The sequence below is a fragment of the Camelus ferus genome, chromosome 4, assembly GCF_009834535.1.
Source record: "Camelus ferus isolate YT-003-E chromosome 4, BCGSAC_Cfer_1.0, whole genome shotgun sequence".
NCBI classification, from domain to species: domain Eukaryota; kingdom Metazoa; phylum Chordata; class Mammalia; order Artiodactyla; family Camelidae; genus Camelus; species Camelus ferus.
Window position 1 is genome coordinate 45,853,519 of NC_045699.1, and position 14,280 is coordinate 45,867,798.

General features: G+C 36.4%; 1 protein-coding gene across 3 annotated transcripts in view; it reads right to left on the bottom strand.

Annotated features, from left to right (window-relative positions):
• Positions 1-4,507: 4,507 nt before the first annotated feature.
• HEMGN (hemogen) overlaps positions 4,508-14,280 on the bottom strand; it is a 46,230-nt gene continuing 36,457 nt past the window's right edge. For all 3 annotated transcript variants that reach the window (XM_032478047.1, XM_032478048.1, XM_014561864.2), the window contains 3 exons: positions 12,457-12,550; positions 7,194-8,203; positions 4,508-4,665 (listed from right to left, as the gene is read on the bottom strand). In XM_032478047.1, coding sequence (XP_032333938.1) covers positions 4,559-4,665; positions 7,194-8,203; positions 12,457-12,550 — 1,211 coding nt within the window. In that variant the 3' untranslated portion in view covers positions 4,508-4,558. The remainder of the gene's footprint in view (positions 4,666-7,193; positions 8,204-12,456; positions 12,551-14,280) is intronic.

Below are 14,280 nucleotides of genomic sequence, written 5' to 3' on the forward strand. Positions count from 1 at the left end.
TCTTGGGTGGTGGGAATACATAGATGGTCATTTACACTTGTCTATATGCTCCCACTTTTCCATAATAAAAACGATGTTTTGTCAGAAAAGAATCCCAAGTAACTCTTATTTCAAATCTAATAGATGGGTAGCCCCACACCATACTAGAGGTTAAGAAGTAGGGACTGGTCCTTGTGCTCCAGATCTCACGAGAACTGAAGCGAGAATGAAATTGAGTCAACTTGCCATATACATTAAGGAGATTGTAGTCATTGCTTCTGGGCAGCTCTAAAAAGTTGAGGGCCGGCAAGGACCGTTATTCATCCCATGTGATGACCAGTCCCCTGGACCGATAGCCTGGCCTTTTACCCACTTATAATGTCATCTCTCATCTGTATATTTCTCTGTATACATTATTCTACTTCTGAGTTTTTATACTGTTGTTTCATGGAGGGCAGGGGGATTGTAAGGAGACATATTGCCTGCGAGATAAATTATTCAAAACCATACATGTCCGCAGATTTAAAAGCTTGCCAGCCATGAAAAGCTGTTCCTCAACCTGTTCATTTATCATGGACTAACATCATTAGCAGAAAAAAAAACATCATAAGGAGCCAAAGATTTAAAGATTGTAGGTTTCAAAACAAAAACCTTAAAAATTGATAAAAATTCATATACCTACTTGTCCTCTGATGGATCTTTTCCACTTGAAAATTTGGAAAGGAATGCCATTATTCTGTTTCCCAGAGGAAACAGTTCTGGGCCGCTGAAAGAACAAGTTTGAGAACCGCTGAGCTATGTACGCATTGTAGAACTGTGGCAGTAATAGCTGCAATTTGCCACGAGGTGGGGGTGTTGCTAAAAGTGATAGTCTTGCTTAATTTGTGGAGACTGTTGTAGAAAATGGGAGGTATTTGCCCTCCGGGACTTAGATATCATATACAACGATGATAACACCAAAAATACATTAACAAGTGTGAGAAGTTCTGAAATGCAGACTTGGAGACACTGATGAAGTAGGTTGCTATCTCTTTTAAAGGTAAAATTTCTCTTTATGGAAAACAGGAACTTAAATAAGTAGCACTATTATGTGATTTGAAGCTTTTATCATCTTACCTAGAGTTATATATAATTATTTGTAGTTTATGAGACAGCTGTTTCTCTGGAGGTAGGACCTAGGAACATGCCTTAAAAAAATCTAAATGTTCAAAGCAGGTGGTCATCTGCCTACACTTTGATGAACACTTCTCAGTGTAATAACTCAATCTTTCACTTTGGTGAAGGATCCCTTTGAAGAATCAATTAAAGCTTTGGATTTTATCACACATCATACTAGATTTAATATCATAAGATTCATGGATTTGAAAGAACCACCATTGTACCTACCATGAGAAGAGGATGGCACAGGGTAGGGCTAGACGGATTCTTGCAAAACTTAAATTCTGTGGTCTCAAGGTTCTAAGCCAAGAAGAAAAGTGGAAAATTTGGGGATACACACTGTGTTTGAATGAGAATGATGAGAAAGCAGATGTTGTAGGTATATAGGGAGTGGCATAAGAGGGCAAGTAGAAGAGGGGAGGGTATAGCTCAGTGATAGAGTTCATGCTAGGCATCTATGAGGTCCTGGGTTCAATCCCCAGCACTTCCATTAAGGAAAATAAAAGAGAGAGAGAGAGAGAGAGAGAGAGAGGGCAAGTAGAAAGGGTCCTAAAAAGTAGAAAGAGAGGATCCCTCTTCCTCTAATGTACTATATTCCTCATTCCATCTACTTTCTTATCTCTTTCACCTTTGTGCCCCTGTACATGTGTAAATGTCTTAAGATTCATCTTAATAAAACACTTCGAGAACTCAAGGTTTCAGTTTTTTTTCTGATCTTTAACCACTCTGGCAAGTGAAATTAAGATTTCCAAGGATTGAAAACCATAATGAAGAGCCCTGAGGAAGTTAGAGGTGACTTTGTGTGAGTACACAGCCTCTCTGCAGTTATTTCCTCAACTGTAAAATGGGAATGGTAATCACTTCCCAGCCTAGACTGCAAAGACTCTTGTGCAAATCAAATTAAAAAGTGTATGTGAGACTGGGACATTGTGCTGTACACCAGAAACTGACATATTGTAACTGACTATACTTCCATTAAAAAAAAAAAACTATATGTGAATGTGTAAGTTCTGATGTGCCATTCAGATGTTAGGGTCTATCATGTTGTAAGCTGTTCTCAATATGTTACTTCAGTAATATATTGGGGTATGAGTAATCATTGTGCCACTAATATATCCAGAGGGGAAAAAATTTAACATTTATTGGGGATAGTGTGGCAAATAGGAGGGAAATAGCATTATAACCTCCCACTATACCAGTGGTCCTCAACCAACATTAGAATAATCTGGAGGACCTTTAAAATACTCTAAATGCACAGACAGAAAACAAACTATGGTTACCAAAGGAGAAAGGGGTAGGGAGGAGGGATAAATTAGGAGTTTGAGATTAACAGATATACACTACTATATATAAAATAGATAAACAACAAGGACCTACTGTATAGCACCAGGAACTATATTCAGTATCTTGTAATAACCTATAATGAAAAAGAATCTGAAAAAGAATATATATGTGTGTGTATTTGCAACTGAATTACTTTGCTATATACCTGAAACTAACACACTGTAAATCAACTACACTGCAATAAAAATAAACTTTAAAAAATACTCTAAATGCAATGTTGTATCCTAAATTGGATCCAGAAGCAGGAAAAGGGACTTGGTAGAAAAACTAATGAAATCCAAATAGTATCTGTAGTTTAGTTAATGGTAAATCTTAATTTCTTAAGTTTTGATAAATGGACCATGGTTATGTGAGATGTTAGCATTAGGGTAGACTGGGTGAGAGGTATACAGGAACTTCTGTACTAGATACACAACTTCTATATAATTTTAAAATTATTTCTCAAAAATTATTTAGAGCAAAAAACAATTTAAAAAATAAATATACCTATGTCTGGATGTCACCCTAGATAGGTGAATTGGAATCCCTGGGGTGGTGTCTGGGCATCTGTGATTTTGAAATCTTCCCCAGTGGTTCTAATATACCGTGAGGATTGAGAACCGCTGTTCCACACCATGAATGCTTGAAAGACAGGGATCCTGTCTTGTTTTTCACTATAGCCTAGTACCTAGCACGATGCCTATATGAAGAACTTGCATAATTGTGCCCTTGCTAAACCATTCCTTTATTTGCAGAAATCTCCTTTGAATCCTCTGTAATAAGAGAAGGGAAACTGAGAATAAACCACCACCCCCCCAAATGCCAGGGAAGATTTTCGGGCATCTTCCTACCCAGAATAGTTCCTACTCCTGCCCCCAGTCTCTTGTCATTTTCAGCTAATCCTGACCATTATCACCAGATAAATATTCCTAATATACTAAAACTGCCACTCCATTGTTCAAGTCATACTTGGTTTCCCATTACCTAAGTAAATAATATACTTCTTAGATATGCAAAATTCTGTACACTCTAATAATATAATAATAACTGTTAGCCTACTAGCCTGCTATTATTCCACATGGACCCTGCATTACCTGTAGGGGTTTTGCACGCAATTTTCTTGAATATGTCTTGAATTCACCCTTCTCTGTGTCATGTACAGTAATGCTGCTATCCTCACCTGTAATACAAATCCTCTCCATCTTTCAAGGCTCCACTCAGCTGTAATTTTGTCAAGTCACTCCAGCAAAAAAGTGAGCATTCCCTCTGTTATATCTTCTATTCAAACGGCACTAACATTTACTATCTTCTTTTGTAATTATTTGTTTTCTGTTTTATCCCCCCATGAATCTAGACTAAAGCCCTAGCGGGCAAGGACTATGTGTTATAGGTCTTCTAACCCTCACAGTGCTTACTGTGATGCCGTCCACACAGTTAAACATGTAATCATGATTTAATGTACATTTTGCACAATTACAACATTTAAAAAGTAAAAATAGAAAATCAAAATTCAAATACACAAGTAAACCAAATTCATCACTCCAAAAGGTCTTTGAAGGAGTCCCAGAATGATAAGAATTGTAAAAATTGTTAAGTTGTTAAAAGCCAACTGAAGCCTGAATAAAATTTTGATGCTGTTGTTACATTAATAATTGAACAGAGTTTACAAGAAAACTATATACTTCCCCAAATTTTAATTGTTCAGACTTAAAAATGGGAAAAGGGAAGACTCAGTAATTAATTTTCCCCTAAGAAAAAACATTTCTTTAATTCCTAAGAGCAGGAAAATGATTAAGTCTGTTCCCACTACTATGGTCTCCCCAGTATACATATGCATATATATACACATGTGAGAGCGTGCACACACACATACACACACACACACACACACACACACACACACACAAGCAGGATATTGTCTATGTGGTAGAGCCTGAAGAAAATATATTAGTTCTCTCAGATATGGTCTATATATGGGGAAAAAAACACTTAAAATATTAATGAATATTGTAGAGATTTCTACCATATTTTGAGAAAATCACACATATAATGTACTAAGATGTGTATTTTGTTGAACAACTATGATGGTTGAACATAGTTAAAACAAAACATAACTATAGATGTCATTTTCTGGCTGAATCTCTTGAGGAACATTTGGAAACACTGGTATCTCTGGTTCTTCTGCTTTGGGTTTTTCCTTCATTTCTGTAAAACAAAATAAAATACAAAAATAGGTTCAATAAGTGGTATTGGGACAATTGGCTATCTATACGGAGAAAAAGACTACCTCACACCTTGCACAAAAAAATTTTTAAATGAAGATTTAAATATTAAAATACCATACATGCCATAGAAACAATAGAATGTCCCAATAATCTTAAGATTATAAAGGCCTTTTGAAGCAGAACACAGACCAGAAGCCATCCAGGAAAAGATTGACAGGTTTGAATCATTAAGAATTAAAATCATGACAGGTCTGAATAACTAAAAACTAAAATTAAAATTTTGTCAGATAGATTACCAAAATACTTCAAAGTTAAGCCAAAAAAATTTTTTTATAAAAATTAAAAAATAAAAAAATAAAATTTAATTAAAAAAAAGTTAAACCACAAACAACTAGAAATATATTTACAACTTATATGTAGGTAAAGGTTCAATAACTATTATTTAAAGAGATTTTTTTTAATCAATCAAAAAGATAGGTATCCTAAATATAACATCTGACAGGGATTCAAGCAGGCAATTCTCAAAAGAAAAAAATCAAATTCATAATAATTATAAAAAGATGCCTAGTAGCATTAGTCATCAAAAAAAGTGGAAATTAAAATAATTAGGTTGGATTTTTTTAACACAAAAGATAGGCAAAGATTTTTTAAAACATAATTATGTACAATGTTGGCAAGGGTGTGAGGAATAGGCACTTACATAAATTCTGGGTTTCTATGAATTGCTACAACATTTTTGAAGGCTAGTCTGACAGAATGTATCCAGACTTTAAACGCTGGTACCCTTTGGCCCAGCAATTAAACTTCTAGGGATTTATTTCTCCAAAGGAAATAATCAGAGAAACTTAAGCTTCCAGTGCCTTAGTTTCTTTATCTATAAAATGGGGATAATGTTATTCAGCCAATATGATTTTTAACATTAAATAAAATAGTTCAAATAAGATGTTTAATACAGTGTCTGGCAGATAGAAAGTGCCAAACAATTGTTAGTTAAATAAATGTTACTTCCAATGATGTTCATGGAACATTGTTATAATAGTAAAACTTGGCAGTAACCTAAGTTTTGATCATTATAGGGGCTGGTTGAATAAATTATTGTACATATGACATAATACTGTACAATTGTTTCAAAAGACATTATTAAGATGGCCACAATATATGTTGTATATGAAAAAAATAGGTTATAGAATAGAATGTATTGTACCATCTCATTTGTTAAAACAAAACAAAAACTTAACATTGGGGATAGGAGAGGGTATTATAGGGGACTTTTATTTTACATTCACTTATATATTGCTATAATTTATTATAATGAACATTTATAATTTTCATAATTTTATTATTTTAGTATATTTAATATTTATGATTTTACTGTTATTTTATTGTAATAATTTATGAATTATAATTGATAATAACATGATAATTATAATGAACATTTATAATCTTAAAGTTATGAAAAGTTTATAATTACCAAAAAGATAGGTATTTCCACTTGTTTACTAAGACTAAGCCAAAAACAAAATGAGCATTAATTAATTGCCCATCTTAACCTTGCTGGGTTTAGAATGAAACTCTTAGAATCAGGGTGTTGAATTGATTAGAGCTGCTTTTCCAGCAGGAAACTCCTGTCAGTACAATGCTTCATATGTCTGCTTTTACTGTAATTTTATTTCCTCAACACCTGTGTTACTTGGAGCCCAACTAACCCCAGGTTTTTGTTGCACTGATATTTTAGGAGAAAGAGTAAATAAGCTACCAGAGGGATTTCTTTAGAAAACAGTTCCCTGGGGCTAGCTGTGTTCTGCCAGACTCAATCCATTTCTTATACTGAGCACAGTAGTGTGCAAAGAGAACTGAGGCTCTCAGTTATGTCCCTGAGACAAGTCAAACCAAAGAAAAGGTCACATTATTTTCAAAATTCTATGCTGAGGAGAAAGCTTTTCAGGAACAAATATTTAAATAGAAAGGGTTTTTGGTAAACCTAAGTCCTACAAGAATGAGTTCCCTAGTAGCAAAATCCTATTCTGTGCCTTTGTATCTCCCTCAGTACCTTGGAGCATGAATTTATTTGCATTTAGTTTTCCAGGAAATTTTAATTTTCAAGAAAGACTTCATTCACTAAGCTTTCTTGCTAATCTAAATTTAATTGTCCTTTAAAATATTTTGCACATAATTCACCCTATATGAGGTTCATTTCTCTTCACTGGCTAAAGCTTCCCAAAATGGATAGTGTGTACACACTACACATGATTATAGTTTCAATTATTTTCTTTTAATTATGGAAATCTACCAAGCAGATATTGGTTGAATGAAAAACATTTTTCACTTGAAACTAGACAGGGACATTAATGATATCCCTTTGAGATAATGGGGATAACCCAGGATAGTCAAAAAAAGGCTATAAATTACCACTCTGAGGGAGACACGCCTATTTAGTGCTCTGATTATGAACTGGGAACACCTATAAGTGGCAGCATCACTGACTTGTCCCCAGTAAACAACCCCTACCTTGAGGAAAAGTAGAAGCATCCTTAGCTTCTTCCTGGTGTGCTTTAGGATCTTCGTCTTGGGGCCCACCTGTTTCTTCATATGGCTCTGGAAAGCATTCTTTAGGCACATCCTTATCTTTACATGTCTTAGTAGAGAGGTCTTCAGGCCCAGGTGTTTCTTGGTATATATCAGGTACAGGGTCTTCAGATCCAGGTGTTTCTTGGTAGGTTTCAGGTGAATATTCTTCAGATCCAGGTGTTTCCTGGATTGTTTCATGAGAGGGGGCTTTAGGCATAGCAATTTCTTTGTAAGTTTTATGAGAAGAGTCTTCGGGCTCAGCTGTTTCCTGGTATGTCTTTGTAGACAGCTCTTTGGGCACAGCTATTTCCTGCTGTATTTTAGGAATGAAGCCTCCAGTTTCAGCTATTCCTTGACCTGGTTCAGACTTGTGTTCCTCAGGTTCAGCTCTTTTTTGGTACATTTCAAGAGTGTAGCCTTCAGGCACATCTGGCTTGGGGTATGCTTCAGGAGAGCATCCTTCCAGGACAGCCATGTCTTCAGATGTTTTAGAAGAAAGGGCTGCAGCAGCTTCCTGGCACATTTTGGGAGAGAGGTCTTCTGGTTCAGCCACATCACGGCACATTTTGGAAGGATGGTCTTGAAATACAGCTATTTCTTGGCACATTTTGGGAGAGAGGTCTTCAGATTCAGCCATATCTTGGTGTATTTCAGAAGGGTGGGTTTGTACTGCTGTTTCTTGGAACTCAGAAGAATTTTCCTGATGGATAATGCTTTCTTGACCTATTTCAGAAAAATGTTTCTCAGGCACAACTCTCTGGGGCAGGGCTCCCAGAAGGAGAGCTTCAGTCTCACTCCCAGGTGGCTCAGCTTCTTTCTCAATAGGTGCTTTCTCCGTCACTTCCTTTTCTAGTTGTGATGGAGGCTCCACCTTCATTTCTGTATTCTGTTGTCTCTTTCTGCCTCTTTCACTTCTTTTTCCTGTTCTCTGCCGCTTGTGTTTTTTCTCTCTGTGGAGAAATCAGAATTGGTGTCAGCAACAGGGCTACGGAATTCAAATAAATGCTAGGTAATAACAGTCCCAGGTCTCCCACTGCCTTGCATAACCTTGAACAAGCACTAAATCTCTCTGGGCCTCAGTCTCCTTGTTTGTAAAATGAAGGAGCAGTGCTAGACGTTCTCAATTGTCAGGAGAGGAAATGACCCTCAGGCTTTTTGTCTTTGATGCCTTTCTCAGCAGGAACCTTCTTGGTGAGCTGTGTGTGTGTGTTTGAGAGCCTATACTACACTTAAATTTTGGTTATGGAAAACATGTCATTGATGTTATAAATGAATAGACTGGCATTCTGGTTTATATACTAGTGTCTTTGAGTTTAGTCTGTGTGAATTCGTTTCTCTATGCCCCAGGTAAACAAATACGATTGTGTTTCTAGATCTGCAGCCCAGCCCCACTCCATGTCTGTGCAACCTGCAGGTGAATGATGCATATGGCTTGCTCATCTAATACACTGTCTTGTGTAAAGCAGGTTAGGGAACTGCACTACATGTCAGATGAGTTGTGCTGTAAGCTGAGTCCAGAGCGTCAAAAACATTTTCTTGAGGTAAAGAATCTTGGTGGAAAGGCATGAGTGGTCATATTATACCTACTCTGAACTAGTAGTTAAAGATCTGGAGGAGGAAAGGATATGCATGGGACTTGTAGGCAATGACAAATTGTTAGGTGCTGCAAATATAACCAAATACAGATGGCTAATACAGATGGACTCAGGGGGGAGAAAAAGGTACTATAAATAAGCATTTCATCATTTTTATAAACCTACAGAAATTCTGTTCCATGCTACCTGCACCATGGAGCCTTCTCTAACAGAACACAGGGCTGAAATGCTCTCCCTACTTAGTGCTCCTATAGGATGTATTATGATTATGCTTAAGGCAAAGAACATAGGCTGCCTCATCCTGTAGTCACTTACGGAGAAATTCTATTTCTTTTAGTAAACTAGACCTTCTTTGGAGATAAAACTAGTGTTTTTTATACCCCTGCAGTGCTCACAGTTCCCTGCACACTTAAAAAAATGTGTACCCTATTATATTTTTGTGATTTCAAAATTTTCCATGATTAAAATTGTTTTAAAGATTGCCTCATCAAAACCAGTTTGAAGTCAATATTAAAAAGGAATATATTGTAATAGGAGAGTTAAAATGAATATTTAAAATAATATAGAAGGTAAAAACGATATGGTACCTCAGCATTTTGAAGTTTAATACCAAGTAACTAAGGTAACAAGATAAATTATAAAGTCTTTATTGTCAGATTTTTAAAAAGATGATGTATGTGAATTCTTCAGGAAACACTTATTATTATCCTGGAAATTAAATCCTAAATAATTCGATATGTAGATCTCTATATGAGGGAATTTGAGTAATATAATGTCCCATGTTCTTCCTGGTAGTTTTTCAAAAGATACAAATATGTCTGTGTGACCTAAAATTTAATCTGTACTCTGTGATTTATCAGCTGTATGATCATGGGCAAGTCACTTAAATTCTCTATTCCTTGGTTTCTTCACAGGTAATGTGGTTGTTGTAAGAATTGCACATAATAACTTACATGAATCAATTATCCAAATAGAAATTAGTACTCTAATATTAATATAGGAAACATTTCCTATACGTGTTAAGTAATTTACTTATTGTGTTATCACATATAATCTTCACATCAACTTATGAGGTAGATACTATTATCTCCATTTTGCAGATGACAAAACTGAGGCACAGAGAGATTGAGTAACTTGGTGAAACTGCTAGGAAGTGAGGGAGCCAGTCTTCAAATCTAGTCATTCTGGCTTTGACAGCCAAGATCTTAACCGTTACACTCTGCCACTTCTCTCTGGAACTACAAAGGTTTCACTGTGCAGTGTGTTGCAGTGACAACAGCCCTCAGTAGTATAGAGATGTGTCACAAGAGCAAGGCCAGCCAGCTGCCAAGAGGCTCACCAAGGTGTCATTCACTTCAGTGACTTCTTCAGCCTTGGCCCCCAACCCAACGAGCACAGAAACCCAATTCAATGAGCATAATGAGATCAGCTCCATTTATGAGGGGCAGAGCTCATCAACCAGCTCAAAGAGATGAATATGTAAACCTAAACACCAAATTTTATTTGTTTTGTTTTTGTTCTTGTTTTTGTTTTTGGTGGGGTGAGGTAGGCAGAGGGAGGTAATTGGGTTTATTTAGTTAGTTTTAGAGGATGTACTGGGGATTGAACCTTGGCAAACTAAGCATGTGCTCTACCACTTGAGCTATTACCCTCCCCAACCAATTTTTAAATGAACAGTGAGAAATGTAAAGTCACAATACTTGGGCTAACAAATAATTGCACTCTTTCCCTGTAGCAAGTACTTGGGAAGCCAAGTAATGATCAGAAAGTTGCTTGGTGAGTATGGACTTAGGGGAGCTAATAGCGTATTCTTCAACAGAGGTACTTGCCAGAGGACCTAAGGATAGAAGTTTCTGCTGTAACATATATGCATTCCTGAAAAACCTCTCTGCAAAATCATACACTAAAGTTACAGGCTTATGGGGGAAAAAATCAAGTTGGGGCAAATGACTCAAATCTTATGCAACTTTTTAACACTAACATAAGCAATAATTGGTACAGGGGAGAGAGATCTTGGATAGCCCAGACAGGCAGTTTACTATGGCTGGAGGCTGCCTCGGGGATTGTAAAAATGCACAAAAGCAACAGTGTAAATGCAGGCTTTCAGCACTGAGATCATGCAAATAAGGGTGGCACTCTGAGCCAGCAGAGCTGCCACTAAGTTGAGCAAAGGAGGAAGTGCAACCTGCTACATGCAGAGATCTTTGCGAGGCTGGTAATGTCCTTCTCTAGGGGTGGAGCCCGGCTGCAGGCTGAAAAGGATCCTATCTATACAGCAGCCAAGGTGAAGGCTTTTTCCTTCCTGCTGAAGGCTTTAATTCTATTCCCACTATTCTGGCTTCTTTTTGACTAGGAAAAAATTATAAATGAACACAACTTCCACATTATACTGACATCATTCTCCTATTTACCAGTCCTATGTAAGCTAACTGGTGTTGTAGAAACACGTGTTCTAACAGAACAGCCAGTACTCAGTCCACAGTAGGACTAGGTGCTTAAAATACATACCTGCATAGTATGTTTTTTTTTTAAATGATGCCTGGAAAATTGCTTACCTACATTATTTTTGCCATTGAAGGAAGAAACATTTTTGCAATAAGGAAGAAATACACATCTAAATCTTAATCAAAATTTTTTTTAAAAAGAAGAGTGCTTATTTAGATCAGTGGTTCTCAACTGGGAGCAATTTTGCCTCCTCTCCCCCAACCCCAGGAGAAATTTGAGAATGTCTGGAGACAGTTTTGGTGGTCACAACTTGGGGAGAGGGGAGTTCTATGGGCTTCTAGAGGCCAGAGATGCTGCTAAACATCTTCAGTGCACAGGACAGCCTCCCATACAAAGAATTCTCCTACCCACAGTGTCAGCAGCGCTGGGGTTAAGACACCGTGGCTTGGATGCTGTCCTTTGGCTCCTTGGGCTCCCATTTTCTATCTCCAAGCAAGCAATACCTCTGTTTTCATAGTCATAGTCTAAATGGATACAGTTAGATGCTGCCTAATGTATAATCATGTTCTTGTACTCCCTCTCTGAGATTACACACAGCTGACTGGGGCCATTTAGGAACTCCCAAACTCTCATCACTCATTTGCACACAGTGTTTGGGTTTACTCCATGGAGAGTTAGCCACACTCATTCAAGGATTTTACTAATAGAAAGCTTGGAGAACAAGCTTGGTCGGGGGTGGGGGCAGGGGTGTCTCTCCTCAATGGTATCTCCCAATTCCAACAATAAGATGCTTCTATGGTTATATTGCCAGGATGGTTGGACACCAGGCCTCTCTACAATACACATAGTTTGATCGCCTGGTGCTTTAATTAAAAGAGACCAGGGATACGATTCTGTTCCCACTACTGTACTAGCTGTGTGACTTTAGGCAAAAGATTTAACCCTTCAGAGACTTGGTTTCTTTCTTTCTTTCTCTTTCTTTCTTCTTTCTTTCTTCTTTCTTTCTTTCTTTCTTTCTTCTTTCTTTCTTTCTTTCTTTTCTGTAAAATAAGGATAACAACTCCCTATTTATGGGATTGTTGGAAAAATAAAATACAGTATGTAAAAGTGCTTAGCATATGCTTGGTAAATACCAGTTCCTTTTCCCTCATGGGGTACCGTACCCAAATTGCCATTGTGAAGTTTGCTTTTCTTGTGCTTCAGCTTTCCTTTTTCTGAGTTGTTCTCTGTTTCTCAAATGCCAAGTTCCAATGACTTCTGTAGGATCAAAATAAAAGTTATAGGAGATAGTTACGGATTGCGCATAACAGCAAGAGTCATATAGCAAAGTGGCAGAATCCCTATACTGGGTATCTAAGTTTTTCTCCTAAGTTTTTCTTTTGAGGACAAGGACTATATCTTATTTATCCCTGTGCCTCTAAGGAATGCCTGGGAACAAACATTTAGTCAACATTTTTTAAATGAAAAGGTCAGTATTTATACATAAGTATGCAACCAACCTATTAATTTCTTCCAAATATTGTGCATATGGTGCAACATAGAAGAAAAAAATCAGCCATGTTCTGCTGTCCCACACATTGTAATCTGTTTTCATTTCATTCCTCATATTCATTTAGTCCTTGTATTACACAAAATTGTAATGATAACACACAATTTAATCACTTATCAACCTAACAATGTATCAGAAATATTTTCCATCATCTAGTCTTTATAATTATAACTTTAGCAACTACATGATACTAATCAAGTGGATATATTCTCATTTATCAACTCATTCCACTTGTCTTGAATATTTAGGTTGTTGCCAGTTTTCTTTTTTGGGGGGGGGGTTGCCATTTTAGATCAAACTGTAATGAGTATTTCATGCATACAGGATTTTTATTTTCTTTTGGAATTTTTTCCTTAGGATGATGTTTCTTTAAGTTCTTTGGAATATAAAAGTTATTATCAAGAAGGGTTCTGTTGCCATCCAAGTTTGTGAAAAGTTGAAATGGGTCTTTGATGTAGAACTTCTTAGAGCCTATGGAGTGATTGTAAATGTGCATGGGGATCCCCAAAAGAGAATATGTCCCTTGGACCATGGCACCCTTTGTTCTTAGGACAGAAGCTCTTTTTTTTGTTTGTTTGTTTTTGTCTTTTTGAGGGGAGAAAATTAGGTTTGTTTATTCATTTATTATTAGTTTTTTTGATGGAGGTACCAGGGATTGAACCCAGAACCTTGTGCATGCTAAGCACTGCACTCTACCACTGAGCTATACCCTTCCCCCAGGACAGAAGTTCTTAATGGTGAACTTGGATGGCGGAAGAGTATTCCTTTATTTTTATCAATCTCCAATTAAAATTAAAGGACCATATCCTTCAATTATGAATGTAGGTAACAAACAACGATAAATTCTAGCAGTGTGTGGCTTTTTCATGAAAAGAAATTACAGATTTTTTTTCATATCACATTAGTTATTGCAGATACCTTAAAATATCATTTATTTGAGATAATATATTTGATTTGATACAATGGTTATTAACTCCACCACTGGATCTTGTTATTTAATGCATCTATAAAGAAGCATATGTATTACTATATCACAATTCTTATTTTGATAACTGTATCTTAATATAATTCTTTCTTTTGTAATTCTATGTATTTAATTTTATGTATTTAAAATATCTAGTCTAAAAAGGGGTAGAGGTTCATCAGAATGCCAAAGGGATCCATGGCATAAAAAAGTTTTAAATCATTGTCTTGAGGCCTAGGGTTCTGCAAAACATTTTGAGAAATGCTGCTTTAGGATAGATCCAAAGATTAAGGTCAGTGAGCAAAAGAATAAACACTATTATATTTACTATCTATCGCCAGATCTCTTTCCAAAAGTTACACATTTATGTTACCAAATAGGTAAAGTGTACTTGTTTTACCACAACCATCCAGTAGTGAGTGTTTTCATTATCTTTCATTTATATATTTTATTAATAATTTATTTATTACTTCC